This window comes from Sturnira hondurensis, unplaced genomic scaffold (genome assembly GCF_014824575.4).
Source record: "Sturnira hondurensis isolate 20B ecotype Veracruz unplaced genomic scaffold, ASM1482457v3 Scaffold0021632, whole genome shotgun sequence".
Lineage (NCBI taxonomy): Eukaryota > Metazoa > Chordata > Mammalia > Chiroptera > Phyllostomidae > Sturnira > Sturnira hondurensis.
Genome location: NW_028094263.1, coordinates 3,897,747 through 3,914,269, shown reverse-complemented (window position 1 = coordinate 3,914,269; position 16,523 = coordinate 3,897,747). Strand labels below are relative to the sequence as shown.

At 58.4% G+C, this 16,523-nt stretch overlaps 1 protein-coding gene and 1 non-coding gene across 2 annotated transcripts in view; both read left to right on the top strand.

Moving 5' to 3' along the window:
• SRCIN1 (SRC kinase signaling inhibitor 1) overlaps positions 1-16,523 on the top strand; it is a 65,852-nt gene that overhangs the window by 21,716 nt on the left and 27,613 nt on the right. The window contains exons 3-5 of the mRNA XM_037033316.1: positions 3,019-3,320; positions 6,471-6,569; positions 13,063-13,086. Of these exons, the coding sequence (XP_036889211.1) occupies positions 3,019-3,320; positions 6,471-6,569; positions 13,063-13,086 (425 nt within the window). The remainder of the gene's footprint in view (positions 1-3,018; positions 3,321-6,470; positions 6,570-13,062; positions 13,087-16,523) is intronic.
• LOC118978234 (U6 spliceosomal RNA) lies at positions 15,396-15,502 on the top strand. The gene has a single exon (XR_005064662.1). It is a non-coding gene; the product is annotated as a U6 spliceosomal RNA (small nuclear RNA).

The window sequence follows — 16,523 nt, the reverse complement described above, 5'->3', positions numbered from 1 at the left end:
GACTGCAGCCACCAACAGGGCTGCGTGCGAACACACATCCACTGTCCCCACGGCTGCTTCCCCTCTGCCCTGCCCACTGCCTGCTCTAGTAGCCTGGAGCCCTCCCTGCCAGCCCTGCCTCGGCCCCTTTAGTCCACCTGGGAGAGCCTGGGTGACCCTGGACCTCGCCACAGTCCCTGACTGTCTCAGGCGGGCACACTGTTTGTCCCATCCCAGACACCCTGAGGTCCCCCTCTGGCGCCAGGGAAGGAAGTCCTGGCAGGGAGGACCGAGGAGAGTTGGAGACCTGTCCCAATCAACACACCTGTGTGTCCAGAGCTCTGGGAGGTGCCCCTCAGGTGCAACAAGCCCGGCTGTGTGGAGTAAGGGAGAGGACCCTCCGGTTCGGCAGGGCTGAGCAGGGCTGAGCAGGGCTCTAGGGCTCCAGGGCTCCAGCCGCAAGGCCGTGGTCAGAATTCCCTCCTGCCTGGGCAGTGAGAGGGCTGCGGAATGTCCAGGGCCTGTGGCCATAGCTCCACAAGGGTAGGTACTGGGAACCCGTGAAGATGGCCCCAGGGTTCTCAGTCTGTCAGGAGCCACCTTCATGATTTCCTCCCTGTGAGGGAGTCTTCGAATGGGATTAATGGGGTGTGTGTTTCGTTAGCTCACATTGAACTTATGTAAATTTACTTGAGCCCTGACTGGTGTGGCTCAGTCGGTTTGGACATTGTCCGGACAAGCGAAAAGGTCGTCGGCTCTATTCCCAGTCAGGGCACTTGCCTAGGTTATGGGTTCGGGCCTCGGTCGGGGTGCAGAGGAAACCGATTGATGTTTCTCTTCTGTTCTTTCTCCCTCTCTTCCCTGCTCTCTAAATGAATGAATGAATGAATAAATAAATTTACTGAAATTGAAAGGAAGCCTTATCTGTCTGCTCCCACAAGGAATGACATCCATGAAATCAGTGGTTGGACCTTTGAGTTGGGGTTTTTCTAATCCTTGTGAAAATAAAGATATAACTATTAAACTATTAAGAAACATGCTTCTCCCAAAGTGTTCTCTGTACATCTGGAGCTCACTTTGGAAGCACAACAGAGAGTGGTGACCGAGGTGAGAGGGACAGATGCCTGGGGGGACAAGGAGGGAGAGACCCTGGGCCCAGGCCGGCAGCAGGTAAATGAGGAAGAGTGCCCAGGGCGGGGTGCGGGGTGGCAGTGCTCCATCAATAAGCGATTGTTGACTTCCAGAAAAGTGCGGTGGGACGGGGTGGGGAGAACCTACTAGGCACAGGGGTTGGATCTGGCCTCCACCCCTCACTGTGGCCTTGGACATGTCACTGGACTTCTCTGACCTTGGTAGCCCATCTTGAAGTGGGGCCATAGCAGCACCCCAACAGGACTCCCAGGAGGCTCACAGGTTGTGACAATGACCTTGAGAGAGACTCTCGGCAGCTGAGGATCTCTGTGTTCACAGAAGGGGTTTTTCCCTTGGACTTGATGGGAGGGGCTGGGCGCTCCTGGGCTCGGTAGCCCCTGGAGGGTGGGGTGGGTGGGCCGTGTGTTGGATGAGGGATGGTTTTTCCTCAAAAGTGGCTACGTTTCCACTTTCTCACTCAGATAGACAGGAGGTGACTTCAGTCTGACTGGTGACCAGCAGTGGATGTGTGGAGAGGGGCCTGACAAGGGGCTGGGCTGGATAGAGCCCGGCTGGGCCCCAGAATCTCAGCCTCCTCCTTTTTTGCCCCAGTTGGCCCTTCAAGTCAGCCCCCGGGTGTGGGGGTGCATGGGTCTACCGCAGTACCTGGCATCCCCAGACTTAGGCTACACGTGGAGGGTGCTATTTGAGGCTAGTGGACTGTCGGGCTGGGGGTGCGCTGGGAAGCTTGCATTTGTCTCCCAGGGGGGGTGACTTCGGGGACGGGGGAGGGCAATCTGTTTAATGCTTAGGAATATGGCTGAGGGAAGCCTCAGCAACTCCTGCCGCCCCCTAGAACAAGCTGGCAGGCGCCCCCTGTTGCCTGCTGGGCAGTGGGGAGTCAGCACTGAGACTGGGGGCTGGGCCTGGGGAGTCAGGGCGGGTGAGCCTGTGGGGAAGGGAGGGGTGCAGAGTTCTGCATGGGCACCTCAACCCCCGGCCTTCTCTTTTTTTGCTTCTGTACTGTCTGTTGTCCCCTGTGCGTTCCTTACAGGTCTTGAACTTGTGTGTATGTGTGTGTGTTGGGAGGGGAGACCACAAAAAAGGAGGGGAGGGGTTGGGTGGGTCCCCGCAGGAAGCCTTGATCTGTTCTGTCTGCTCTTTTTCTCCTTTGAGTTTGTCCGAAGTACATCTCCCACTGTTCTCTCTGTGGCCAGTCTCGCCTGTCCGTCCATCTGTCTGTCTCTGGGAAGGGAGGGGAAAGAGGGTCCCATGCTCCAGGCCCTGGGCCTCCATCTCCTTGGGAAGCCCTGGTTGTGACCTTTGCCTTCGTACCCTGTTCCCCACATATCCCAGCCCTTTCCGAGCCAGTCCCCAGCCTTCGGGAGGAGAGTGCCTTGGATGTGCCAATCTGCGAGGAGGCTGGGGCCTCCTATGTCTCCTTACAGGACACTCTGGGAAGGAAGACAGTGTAGGCCCCTTTCTGCAGCTTTTAGGAAGCATCTAAAAAGGAAACCCCCGTCCTCACTTAGTCAAACCAGCGTTAAGGAGGAGGAAGGGGATGTGTGGCTAGACAGGTGTCCAGGACCCCAGCTTCCAAACCTTCTTTGGCCTCAAAGGTCAGCACCTCACCTGCAGTCATCCCTGCAAACCCACCCGCAGAAGCGCAAGGAGCTGGACCCGGCCCTCGCTCTCCACCCTCCACCGCTCTAGGCTCTCACTGCCCACCCCAGTCCCGCCTCTGCCCATTCTGTCCGCCAGATGGGGGTGGGCCTCACCTGCCTCACCCCGGCGCCTCTCTGCTATTCCCAGGCCCGGCCCTCTCCTCCCCCAGTGACCCCGACGGGGTTGGGCAGCCCCAGGCCGGGCGCGCAGTGACCCCGCCGTGTCCCCTCTCCCCCCTCGCAGATCCGGAGCGGAGCAGCCCCCCCATGCTGTCTGCAGATGATGCCGAGTACCCGCGAGAGTACCGGACCCTGGGGGGCGGGGGCGGCGGGGGCGGCGGGGGCCGGCGCTTCTCTAACGTGGGGCTGGTGCACACGTCGGAGCGCCGGCACACGGTGATCGCGGCCCAGAGCTTGGAGGCGCTCAGCGGGCTCCAGAAGGCGGACGCCGACCGCAAGCGCGATGCCTTCATGGACCACCTGAAGAGCAAGTACCCCCAGCACGCCCTGGCCCTTCGCGGCCAGCAGGACAGGATGCGGGAGCAGGTGAGTGGGGGCGGACTGCAGGCTGGGGCTGGGGTGGAGGCGACGGGCGGGCCAGCTGGCAGGGGAGGGGTCTGACCTCGTGCTCCCCTGCTCCCAGGCTCATTCCGACGCTGAGGATTCTGAGAGGCGTCTGGGGCACAGAGGGAAGAACTGGAGAGCTGGGCAGTTGCCTTGGTTAGCCTTTTCTGGCGCCTGGGGAGGGAGGGGATGGAGTCTCAGCCTCCAGACCTCCACCTGCAGTCCTGGAATTTGGAGCACGGGATTGGGCAGAGAGAGCCCAGCCTCTAACTCAAACTCTTGGACTGGGCAGAGGAGCAGGAAGGCTGCCTTGGAGGAAGAGGGGCATCTTGAGGTTCTGACCCTGAGGGTCCATCCAGAGGCCGAGCTGAGACCTTGAGGTTGGCACCTCAGTGACGTGACTCTGTGAGAGCCTCAGCAGGCTCCATCTGATGTGCCCCCGCACCCCTGCAAGGACAGGGCCCTGGACTCCTGGGACCTCGTACCTCCTCCTCTCCCATCCTTTTCCCAAAACTCTGTGTAACTAGAGTCCACCTCTCTTGTGCCTTAGTTTCTCTCCTGCCATCAGCGAGGCTTAAAGGGGAGTTGGGGCTCCTGCCTCTGGCCCAGGGCCTGTCTTGTCTCCTGCTTTATGGGGGGAAGGGGATGCTTCCCTTGTTAACCTCTCCTGGATCTTTGGGTTCCTGGATGCGTCTGTCCATCCAAGGATGACCTTCTCATCTGTAGGAAAGTTCTTTCCAGGAACTAGCCTTCTGCTTACAGTCGCCATTGGTGAGGGTGCCCTGATGGCTGCTGAGACTCAGGTGTTGTCTAACTGGGAAGAAGGGACCAAGAGGAGGGTGGCACATCCCGTCAGCGTCCTTTCAGTTGAGTCTCGGAGTGTCAGCCCCTGCTCCCATGCCTGACTTGCTCTGTCCCCCCCTTCCCAGGTACTGCTGGGTGTGGCTTCGAAAGGGGAAGGGTGTTCCTACCCAATCCTCACTGCAGGGAATAAGGACACACTGACCCATTTCTGGTACCTTGTCTGCCCCCTGATGTCACACCCTGTTACGTCTGGTTTTACCCTTTCCCAGCTCCAGAGTTCTCCTGGGAGCAGCCAGGAGACTGGGGTAAGGAAGAGACGAAGGAGATATGGCCCCCACCCACTCTCAGGGATCCCCCCCCCCGTCGTGGGTTCCCTCTGTTTCCTCTGGCTTGGGAGGAGGAAACGGGGGCAGCTGTGATCGAGATGGGGTGAAAGGATGGTTCAACCTAAACATGAGGAGCCAGTCAGTTGGGAGAGGGTTTGGAGGAGGGGAGATCAGATGGGCAGGCCTGGACAGGAAAAGCTCCCTGGAGGAGAAGGTACCTAAACTAGGCTTAGAAGGATGGGAAAGGGCTGCTGAGGCATTAAGAGAGAGAATGTTGTTTTAGGAGGTGTTGGGAAGGGGAGGGGAGCACAGGCTCGAGCGTGGTTGGTTGGGGCTGGCACAGAGGTCCACCTGGCTGGTGCAGAAGACTCAGGGTGAGCAGGAGGTGTGGGGGGCAGTCTAGAAAGGGGGGCCAGATGTGGTGGCTACAAGGGCTGTGGTTGTTTTCCACGGTGGAGAGGAGGGGACAAAAGAGGGGCCCGAGGCAGAAGGAGGAGCAGGAAGAGTGTGCGTCCTGGAGGACAAAGGGAAAAGCCTGGCGGGTTGGAGGGAAGACTGGACAAGACTTGTTTGCTGCCTGGCACTAAGAGGCAAACACAGAAAAATCTGGGAGACGGAGAGACGTTGGTGCCTTGGGGAGAAATGAGAGTTGGGTGGGAGACAGGAACATGCAACAGGAGTTGGGGGAGGGGGAGGGTATTCACAGGATGTCGGTTACACACCATTTGTACAGTTCGGGCTCTACAGGGACCACAGCTTTGGAGAGGGGTTGAGAACCATCAAATCAGAGTGGAAGTGGGACCTGGGGCATAGCACGGCCACTAGGGCAGAATGGAGTCTGCGAGGGCAGAGGGCCCACGACAGTCGGGGAGGGATAGGGAACAGCTCTGCCTCTGAGGGAGAGGAGACAGGCTCAGCAGAAGGGGCCCCTGCGCTTCAAAAGTCAGGAGGGGTGGGAGAGAAAGGGCTTTGGGACTGGCCAGGATTGGTGGGTCCAAGGGGGTTGAGGGCCCGTTTCTTGGGGTGTGGTGAGGTAATGGCCAGTTTCAGAGGAGACTGGGGGTGGTGAGGGAACAGGACCCTTGTAGCTGCAGACCTGTCTGGGGAGGTTTGGCCAGAAAAAGACGAAGACGGCCAAGGCGGTGCCCACGGGGCAGCAGGGCCATGAGACGACGAGGAGGTGTCTGAGGGCTTCATCCGTGTCTGGCATGTTCTTCGGCATGGAGTAGGCATCCGTGAATACTTAATAAATGAATCAAAGCCACTCACTATCAAATTCATTTGTTTACTCATTGGCTCACTGGCTCCCTCCTGTAGAGTGTAAGTGGGTAGGACCCACAGCGGGTTAGCTTGCCGTGGAATGCTGCGTGCCTAAGCGTGGTGCCGGCTCAGTAAATATTTATGGGGTGAGTGAGGATGAGTGAAGATGCGGGGGGCGGAGGGGGGTGGAGAGGGCCATGGGGAAAGGCCCTGGAGGAGTCGGAAGGCGATGGGCTTTGAGCGTTAGGTGTAGGGTAGCCTTGCGGTGGGAGAGGAGTGGTGTCTCCTGAGATGGCAGGGCAGCACGGTGCCGCAGGGGAAGGGGCACATTGGGGTGAGGACCCCGAGGATGGTTCTCATCGCTGTGAAGCAGGAAGGGACATCTTCAGTGAGGGGGCGATGAAGAACTGGAGGAGGGGAGAAGTGGGGCGCAGCTCCTTGGTGGAGTGTCCAAGGAGGTGGTGGAGAAATGAAGAAAAGGACCTAGGAGTATCTGATGGGGAAGCTTTTCCCCTGGGATCAGGGAGCCCCAAGTCTGAGGAAAATGTGCAGCAACAGACCGAGGGCTCTAGTTAGAGACCCAGCCTCCCTAAGGGACCTCCCTAAGGGGCCTCCCTAAGGGGCTAGCCAGTGTTTCCAGTCCCTCGGAGGTTTGAGAGAATGCCCCTCCCTGCCCATCACAGCCCCCCAGCGGCTCCTGCCCGCTCCCCCTAATGGGGTGTCCCCCGCTTCGCACACACAGGTTGGCGGCTGGACCGTGGACCCCGTGTGCCTTCTCAGCTCCCTCTGCTCCCACCTCCATGGCGACTCCGCCCCCTCCGGGGCTGGCCAGCCGGCCCAGGTGAGTCACCCACCTCCACCCCAACCCCAAACCCTTGTCGGAGTTTGGCTTTGGGGAGGATTATTTTTTGGAGGGGGGTATCCAGGACTTTTATTTTGCATCCCATTTTCATCCCCCTGGTTGCCTAATTACTACCACTTCCTCCTCAAACCTGTAGCAAGGTTTGGCTTTGGGGAAGGAATATTTTTGAGGGGGAATACTCAGGTTTTTAAAAAAATTTTTTTTGGTGTGTGTTCTTTTCTCCTTTAAACAGGAGCCCCTCCCCCACCCTCCCCCCACTGGGTTTCAGGAGTCTCTTTAGCCATGAACTTGATTTCCACCCCACTGCAGACCATCTCACCCCTCTTTCCCCACCCCACCCCTTCCATTTCTGAGCAGACCCAGCCTTCTCTGATGTCTTACCACTAGGAAGTTCTTCATGATGTCTCTCTCCCACCCTTCTTGCTGTGTTCAAGGCATAGTTTCAAATTTTTAAGAAGACGTGGGCATCTGGCTATTTGTTCTGAAGTTGTTTCCTGCTTCCCCATCCAGCCTCATTTTCCCTGATGGGAAGATGGCGCTTATCCCTGGACAGGGCTTGGGTGTCCCAGCTCAGGACCCTGCCACAGGAGAATAAGAGACATTCGAGGCCCAAACGGGGAGGAGTGGTCACCGAGTTAGCGTTACTTGGAGGAAGGACAGCCCCGAGGGGGCCTCGACTTGGTGGTCAGCTCCGGCAGGCTGAGGGGGCGCAGGGTCAGGGCAGCCAGTGGTTAGCGTGGGTGCCTGCTTCACTTCCTCACACACCTGGCTTCTCCTGGGGAGAGGCAGCCTTGACCTTTTTTAAGAAGTAGAAAAATACATGTGTCAACCTAAGGAAAGACCAGTCTCCAGAGCACCAACGCTTTAGCTGAGTGAACTCAAGTCTAGCAACAGATGGGCGTGGCGTGGCACCCCTCCCAGGGCGTTCTGCCCCCTTCCTTTCCCAGCTTCCTGCCCCATCTTGACTGAACTTCCGGGAACAAGATGTGTCTGCCCCCAAATGGCAAGTGGGACAGACTTGTCCTGAGTGGCCAAGTGCATGGGAAGGCCAAAGCGGGGCTGGAACAGGGGTGGTGAGGAGGCAGGGGACAGGTGCCCTGCACCTGGGGCACGCAGAGGCCTCCCTGGATGGAGTGTCTTGGGGTTAGATAAGGTTGGGGTGATGAAGAGGAGTGAGGCTGGACTGGACGAGGGGTCGGAGGCCTGCCCACATCTGTTCTGCTGGAGGAAGGAGGAGAGTTTGAAGGGATCCCCTGCCTCGCACCCTTGGAATTCCTGAGAGAAGGGGCTCTCTGTGCACAGCATTGGGTCACCACCCGATAGTGCTTACCAAACACTTCCCATTGCCCATGGCTGAGCAGGAGTCTCCTCTTTGCAAAGTGCAGGACCAGAGATGTTCAGCAAGTGCCAGAGTCACACAGCAGAGCAGGATCAGAAGCCATCAAGGGAGCAGGCGTGCTAGGCCTCCCACACTTGGCTGGGAGTTGAGTCACAGTAGAACTAGCAGGGCAACGGTGCAGAGCGGACTGGTGGGAAGAGGCTGTGAGCTCTCGCAGTGGCGGGTTAGGGGACAAGACACTCTCCTTCCCCCACCCCTTACGTCTGATCTTCGGAGATGGGGGCCTGGAGAGGACCCTGGGAAGGGAGCAGAGGCTAGATTCCAAACCGCAGCCCCTCCCCCGCTTCCACTAGGCTGTCTAACCTCCCTCCCTCCTTCTGCAACCCGAGTCCTGGGCTTAGGGCCGGCGTATCGGGTGACCGCGGCGACGCAGCCAGTAGCCTCTGCCGCTCCTCCGCTGGGCTGCGCCCGCGGGGCCGCGCCGGGGGAGGGGGCCGGAGAGAGGATGTGCACGGCGGCGCGCCGCGCAGCGCCGCGCCAGGTGGAGTCGTGGTTACCGAGGCGACCGGGGCCCGGGCCCGCTCGGCGGCGGCTCTCGCATTGCAGCAAAGGGCACCGGCAGCGGCGGCGGCGGCTGCGGAGGTGGCCGGGGGAGGGGAGAGCCCAGGCGGACGGTAGTAGGGGCCACTCTCCCTCCCCTGCCTGACGCGGGACCTGGGGCTCGGGGGATACACCTGTGGCCGCAGGTAAGGGGGAGCGGAGTGGCTGTGGGGGTCCGGGTCGCGGGCTCAGGGTCTGTGGGGAGCCGAGGCATGGAGATGGGAGGGCTGCTCAGCGGCTCCAAGGGCTGGGGGGTGCTCAGGCCTTTGCGGTTCCAGATCCCTGAGAAACGCCCCCTTCACTCCCACACCGCGTTTGCCGTCTCCCGCGTGGGCTGGGCCCCCACCCCGAAATGCGGTGGGCGACCCCTCCTCCAACCTCAGAAAGTCATGACCTTCTGGGGTGCGTCCTCGCCCCCCACCGCCGCTCCGGTCCCGCAACTCCCCTCCCCCAACACACACACTGCACTGGGAAGGGGTAGGAGGTGAGAGCGCCAGGACGCACACCTGGGGGAGTCTTGCAAGTACCTCGCGGTGGGAGGTGGCGGCCTCGGGATGCGTTACGTAGCTCCAGCCTAAGAGGGCGGGTGTTTACGTGGACGCGTGTTCACAGGAGTTGAGAGGTGGGTGTGTGCACTGGTGAACGAGGAGCCGCAGTATTAAGGAGCAGGGGTGCGACCTCCAGTGAGGATGCGTCGTAGGGGCTCGAGGTCAAGAGAGGTCACGTACCTGCCTAGCCTAAGGGGGAGTCTGCCCAGAAAGGGGCGGAACCTCAGCTGTCCAGCTGGGGTAAGGTTCCCGGGGGGCAGAACCTCACCCTCTCAGGGAACAGCCTTGAGAGGGACCAGCTGCAGGGGGTGGGGAAGAACCCCACTAAAGGCCCCTAGGGTGGGGAAGGAAGGGAGTGAGCTCCCCAGCCCCCAGAGGGAAGAGGCTGTTCCCTCTTCTCTCCGGGGACTTTGAGGACTCTCTGGCCTCGATTCCTTGGGTCTCCGAGTAGCTTCCCCTCCCCCATTTCTGAAAGCCTTTTCCCTAGAGAGTGGATGGAGGGCTCCCATCTTACCCTCTTTGAACATCTGACATTTTCCCTGGCCCCTGTAAGATTATTCCCTATGGTGGTTAGCCTTTATTTTGCTTTCTCGTTGTCTGATGGGAAGGGGAGACCCTTCCTGACTAGAGGGACCAAGACAGCTTCATTCACCCAGGTACTGGAGGTTTTGGCTTGAGCTGGAGAGCTGGACCCCTCCTGGGCCCTACCTCACCTCTGCCCTCCTTGATGGGCGGGGGCGGGGCGGAGGCATGGGTCGCCTTGTGCTGAGAAATTCTTAGGGAAAGGGCCCAGAAGGCTGAGCAAAGCTGGATGCCAGGAGATGGAGAGGGTGGTGCTGGCTCAGGGTGTTAGAGATTATTTCCCTTCTCCCATTTTCTTGGTACTAATTCCTGGTCCAATATTTGTCGAGGGTCTGCTAGGCATCAGGCACTGTGGTGGGCATGGCGGGAGGAGCAGACGGCCAGGAAAGGGGCGAGGAGGTAGAGGGTGCTGCAGACTGGACGGGGAGAGCCCCACCTGAGCGAACAAGGGAGGAGCCCTCTGCTCCGTCACCCAAGGCTGTCCCATGGGTTTAACACCCTGGAAAAAGGCAGAGACGGGTGGGGGAGGGATGGCATCCCCTGGACCTCTCCCAGGCTTCCCCCTGGAAGGACACTGAGTTGCCAGGAGACTGTCTTGTTCCTGGTGGGTCCAACATAAAATAGGGTCATTCTTCCCACTTTCCAAAGAGGAGGGTGGGCGGACTCACTGAGGGCGCTGTCCAGGCCAGCGCCCGAAGGCCCAGGGCTATGATTGCAGCCTCCCTCCAAGTTCACCAAGCCCAAACGAAGCGACCCTCCCATCTTTACCCTCTAGTGGGACTCAGCTGGCCTTTCCTGTGGCACTGATGCCACCCAGTCCTTTGCCCTAGTCCCTGCTTGGAACCCCTCCCTTGCAGGTCTGACTGCCCCCAGGGACTTACCAGTCTTGGGACCCTGAGGCAGGCCCCCGAGGGCATAGTCAGTATGGCTGTGGACAGGCCCCATTCCTGAACCTCTGCTGGAAGCGTGAGGTGGGCCCCAGCCATCTGCACGGACTGATTGGATGTGCAGGCTTTGGGGGCTGGGTGGGGGTGGGGCATCTTCTGCCGCTGTTGAATCAGGGGTGCACCTACCTGACACATGGTGTCTGGGACATCGTAGCCATGGGACTTTGGCCGAGGTGGCCAGAGGCACCCGCCCTAGCTCATGGGGCAAAGGAAGGATGAGACCTTCTCTTTGTATGCCTGTCTACTGTGTTGGGTGTTCCTACATCTGGTGTATGTCTGTGTACGTATGTGTGAGTGGGTCTCCTTGGCCCTCTGTGTTTCTGTGGCCCTCTGGGGGACATTCACGGGGTGTGACTGGGGCCGGTGCCTCTGTGTGGCTGCCTGGAGTGGCGCCTGCAGCAGTGTGTGTGAGCGAGTCAGGGCCCCGTGGGGGCTGCGTGTCTGTGCAGGAGTGGGGATGGGCCACCTCCGAGTACCTCCACCTCGGAGTGTGTTTGTTTCTGGGGTGGTTTCTGACTGTGGAGGGCTTCTCTCGAAGTGCTTGTGTCCTTTTGTGGGTGTGTTTTGTCGCTTTGGGTGTGCCTGTGGTGATGTCCTCATCAAGGATGTCTGGGAGTCAGTGCGTGGGCTCGGTGTGGTGCAGGGGCTGTGGGTGGCCCAAGTGCACACAGGGCGATGGTGGCGGTGAGTGAGAGACAGCAGCCTTCTCTGCAGAGCTGTCCGTCACCACCGGCGCTGCAGACATGATTCTCATCATAAACCTGCCAGTGCCCTCTGCCTGGCTCTGCCTGGCCCCTCTGTGTCCGCTCTCTCTGCCGCCCCTCCCCTTCCCAAGGCCACAGGCAGCTGTGTCAAGAGCCTGTTACTTCAGCCCTGTGCCTCCCCTCCCCTTGGCATTTGTGGGCACCCCGGCACCCGTGGGGGTGGCATGTGTCCATAGATTGTTCCAGGCACCGGCTGGGACACAGACTTCGCTGCCCCTTTTCCCTGCCCCTGTCATGTTACAATACTATTTTTTGCATCTCTGAGATCCAGTGCCAGAGGGAGGCGGGACTGTAGCTCAGACTGGGGAGATAGGAGTGGCCCTGGAGAGTGAACCAATGTACCCCGCCCTGGCCCGGCATCACCCCCACCCTAAAAAGCCTCCATTCCAGCCCCTGTCCAACTCCTCTTCGTCACTAAAGCATTTGGGTGGCTCAAGATGCCTGATGTTGGGTTCTTCTCCCACTGGGGACCCTGCAGTGTCCCTCTCCTCTGCCAGAGGCTCTGAGGCTTGGGGAATCTTGTTTGCTGGTGCCAGGCACCCCAGGGCCAGGCCATCTGCTGCCTCTTGTCTTCCCGCTGAGGCTGGCACCGGTCAGCAGGGTGCCCTTGGCTTTGCCAAGAATCGGTCAGGCCCCCGGGCCACTCCTTCCTGTCCTCAGCAATCCGAAAAGGCTTTCTGGCCTCCAGGGGAGTCCAGGTGTCCCCAGGTCACTGTGGATAAGGAGGGATCTGAGCCCGCTCCCCCCATGCTAGATGTTCAAAGAGCCCTGCCCTCTCTTGGCCGCAGGGTGTTGCCCACGCTCTCACTCTCCCCAAGCCCCTCTGCTGCCCGAGGCTCCCACCCACTGCCCAGGGCTGGGAGGTGGCTGACACCAGCCCACCTTGCTCTGTGACCTGGGTTTATCACGTTAATGGGCCTTCCTGCCCTGGCCTTGGTCTCAGGCCTCCCTCTTCCACTGGCTGCCCCATCAACCCTCCTGGGGTCCAGTTCTAACCCCTCTGTGCTTCACTCGCATACTTTCTGCTCATCCAACCTGTTAAGTCCACAGACGTTTGCTCGGCATTTAAGCCCACTCACTCCTTGGGCCCCAGCCCCCTTTTTGCAGCCTAATCTCGAACCTCCCAGGCCCTGCATCCCAGCCAAATGGGACACTTGACTATTCCTGCTACCCACACTCTGTTCATCTGCCCCAGGGCACTTGCCCGAGCTCTCCCCTCTGCTCGGCTTGCCTTTACCCAATCTGAGCTGCTCATTTTTCAAGGGCTGGCTTAAATGCCACCACTTCCGGGAAGAGTTTCCTGGCCTGCCACAACCAGATGCCAATTCTCTGAGCCCGTGGCTCTGATTCATTTCTGCCAGCGTCTCATGGGTTCCCTGTATCACTGTCATTGGCGTCTTTTCCCACCTGTAACTTTCTGAGGAAAGTTACTGTGACTGGAATGTGTGTCTTGTAAATATCTGGAGTGGATCTCCCCACCCCCACCCCCAGAGCCTGCTCAGGGCCATCCTGGGTCTCAGCAGACTACGGGATGTACCAGGCAGAGCTTCCTTCCTGCTCCTGGAGGGTGGGGGGGCCCTGAGGGCCCCTTTCCCAGGGCCTAGTGCTGAGCTCCAAAGGTCTCTAACCCACCCCTGCCCCTTCGCTCCCCACCCAACCCCTCATAACCATCTCTTCTCTTGTTTCCATCAGCAGCCAAACTACTGGAGTTTCAAGGTCAGTGCGCGCTGCTTCTGCTTCCGTGACAACTGCATGTGCTCTCCTGCCCGACCTCTCCCTGCATACGCTTTGCACAGGGGTGTGTGGCTGCACGGGACCCTCTGGCGCGGGCAGAGGGCCTTGGGGCTGCAGGCTGTGGCTGCTGCTTTGAGAGTCTGGGTTTGCCTGCCAGGGGCTTGTGGACCCAGCATGGGAGTTCTGGCCGCCCCTGCTGGGGATCCGAGTTGGGGATACTCAGGCTTTCCCAGGCCATGACTGCTGGCTCTGAGGCAGGGGCCTGGATCCCCCAATCTTGTTGAGGGTCCTATTCTCTGAACTCAAATCCTAGAACTTCATCTTTCAGGGAGTCTTTGGGACTGTAATGGGTCCCTCATCCTGTTCTGACTTTCCACTATGGGGAGCTGGTCAATGCCAGGCAAGAGACTCACAGCCCTATACCCCTAAACCGGTTGCCTGGGTGCAGTGGCTAAGCTAAGCTCAGGGATGGGGGCCTTCCTGCCTGCTCTGGAAAGTCTGGACCTTCTCTAGCCAAGGAGCTGTGTGCCCCTCAAGGGCACCCTACAGACCCCTGGGGGACCACCTTGGGGCCCCTCCGCTGTCTTCCTTAGCACCCAGGCCCAGGGCTGAACCAAGTTAGACTACAGCTTGTGTCCTGCAGCCTCTGGCCCCTCAAGTCTCAAGCATCATGACAGGAATTGGGAGGTATCCACCCCAGACTCCCCAGCAGCAAGTGTCTTGTTTGCATGCATTCACCCAGAGAGAAGACATCCTTGAATCAGAGAATCAGGGCGTCAGGCATAGACTTTCTGGGGGAGGCAGCAGAGTGGAGTGGTTTAATTCGAGAGCCACACCACCTGGCGGTGAATTCCACTCTGCTACTAACTAGCGAGGTGACCTGAGCAAGTTATATAAGCCCCCGGGCCCGGTTTCTGCTCTGTAGGCACAACAATATTTGCAGCACAGAGCTGCTCTGAAGAGGGAAGAAATAGATGCTGCAGGTCCTGAGCACTGCGCCTGGCTCACAGGGAGCCCTCCATGGTGGCTCACGTCATCCGCCTCTAGAATCATAGAGGCTGACTTGATTCCCAAATCAGAATCATTTTGGGGACTTGCCAGAATCTTGAACCCCGTGCCCCACACCCCAGAGATTCTGATTCAGGGAATGTGTGGCCCTGGAAAGTGTCTTTGAAAGCCCCCAAATGATTCTGCCCCAGTCCGTGGAGTATTCGGGAACCTCTGAGCCCAGTCTGTGGCCCCACTCACGGTTCCCTCTGTCTGATCTCAGACTAGGAGTCATCGGCTCCCTGGAACGCCTCCAGTGACAGGTGCTCGCTCTAGCAGCCCCTTTCCTACCTTTGGGAAGCTCTGCCTGAATCACTCTTTTGTTTTCTCGCCATCTCCCTCCTAATTGGGAAGTCCTCCTACAGGTTACTCTTTCCTCTGCCCTATTGTCTCACCCCAGGGATGGAGAGATTGAAAACAGGTTTTCTCTCTTCTCAAGAGGGTTTCCTACGAAGGCTGTGAGACTAGAAAGGTGGCCAGGATAGAGGCAGGGCCATGGGGCGGGGAATGTGGGCATCTCTTTCCCCAGGCTCCCCTGTGCAGGGTCCTGCCTTCTGGCCACTGTTCCATCTTCTCACTGGAAGCCCAGCTGTGCCCCCCCCCACCCCGGCACTGTGGCCACCTCCTTCTCTTCATCCCTGCTAGCTGCTCATTCTGCCTTAACTCTAGCCCCTCATCCCTATCAGCCAGGCAACCACTGACCTTCCAGTTGCTTGGCAACCTCATCACCACCAGACCAGACCTGGTTTCCCACATTGCCTCAGGGCGGAGGTGAGAGAGAAGGTCACAGTCTGGCACTGGTGGTCGACCCAGACCTGAGCGAGCATCCTCCTGTCCCCCTCACCCCCCCAGTTCCCACACCGCCTCCCTCCTCCCAGGACCCATGCCCACTCACAGTCAGGGCATTGCACTTGAGGCTGGACACCCCCTGAGGTCTCCAAGCCTGTCCTTCCACCTCCTTGAGCCCTTGAGGCCGCTTTGGGGACCGCTGGGCACATTGCCCATCAGAGGAATATGCCCTCTCTTTTCGAGAGTGCTAGTCCAATTGGAACATTAAATTGAGTTAATATGAAGATGGAGATTAATTAGGGGTTAATCAGGATTTGGGGAACGAGAGAGCTGGGAAGAGAATAAATGTTTCCTTTTTAGAGGTACCTTTACTGTTTTTTTTTAAACAATTATAAAAGTGACGTTCTGATTGCGCAAAATTTGCCCAGCAGAAAAACGTATAAGGTAACAAGAGAGTGCTTGCTTCGGCAGCACATACACTGAAATTGGAACGATACAGAGAAGGTTAGCATGGTCCCTGCACAAGGCTGGCACGCAAACTCGTGAAAAAGAAGCTGTCTCAACCCCGAGACAACCGATGTTAATGGTTTTGAGTGATTTGCTGTTTAAAATGGGCAATTAATTTCATAGAGAAATCCAGTTGGGCAACATGATTTTTCCTGATAATATATGTAATACTTATATGCATATGTAACCTATATATATACGTAATGTACATAACATGGAATGATATAGATCTGATTCATTATCTTTCTCTCTTAAATAAATGAGTTTCTGATGACGACCAGGTTTGGGGGGAGGGGCCGGGGCAGAATGGCGGGAGCTGTGGTTGAGTGGAAGCCCTGGCCTTCAGCCAAAAGTAGGCTCTTAAAGTGCAATGGAAACCATGGTGACTCCTTCCCCACGGAGAGAGTACTCAGACTGTCCCCAGGGTAGGGAATGGTCACTGGGTGATGCCCTTCCCAAGCCCCAGCTGCATATTGCCCTCAGCTGTAGCTTCAGCACAAGAGGCTGCCATGGCGGGTGCCAGGGCAGTGTTTTGGGAGGCTAGCTCGGTGGTGTGCCTTGCAGGGAGGCGCTAAGGCCTAGCGGTTAATGCCATGTGTACATGTGGATCACACCAGGCTTAGCATGTGCATTGCATGTAATAGGCCATCTGTGTGAACCTGGGGTCCAGCTGGCTTTGAGGGGTTTGGGATGGTTTCCCCAGTTAACCCTAAGTCAAGGGCACTGTGCCCGGCTCCGTGAGGACCCACAGCCTACACCGCCAGAGCTGGTATCCTGGGGCCCTGCCTCCTGCCCCCAGCCCAACCCTCTGAACTCCATGAAGGATAAATTCGCCGCTCACCAATCTGTCGCTTAATTAATGTCTGGAACTAATGCCCCAATTTGCTCAAAGATTCTGCTGCTCACCTCAGTGACAAATTTATGTTGTTGTTCTTTGGAAGCTTAAAATAGCAGGTGTGCCCATGGCTCCCACTCAGAGGGTTTCTCGTCTGACTTCCCAGGGTGCCTGAGCCCTTTGCCCACTCCTTACCTGCTGGGCATCCCAGGGAGGCCAAGGCCCTGAGAGTCTGGGAACT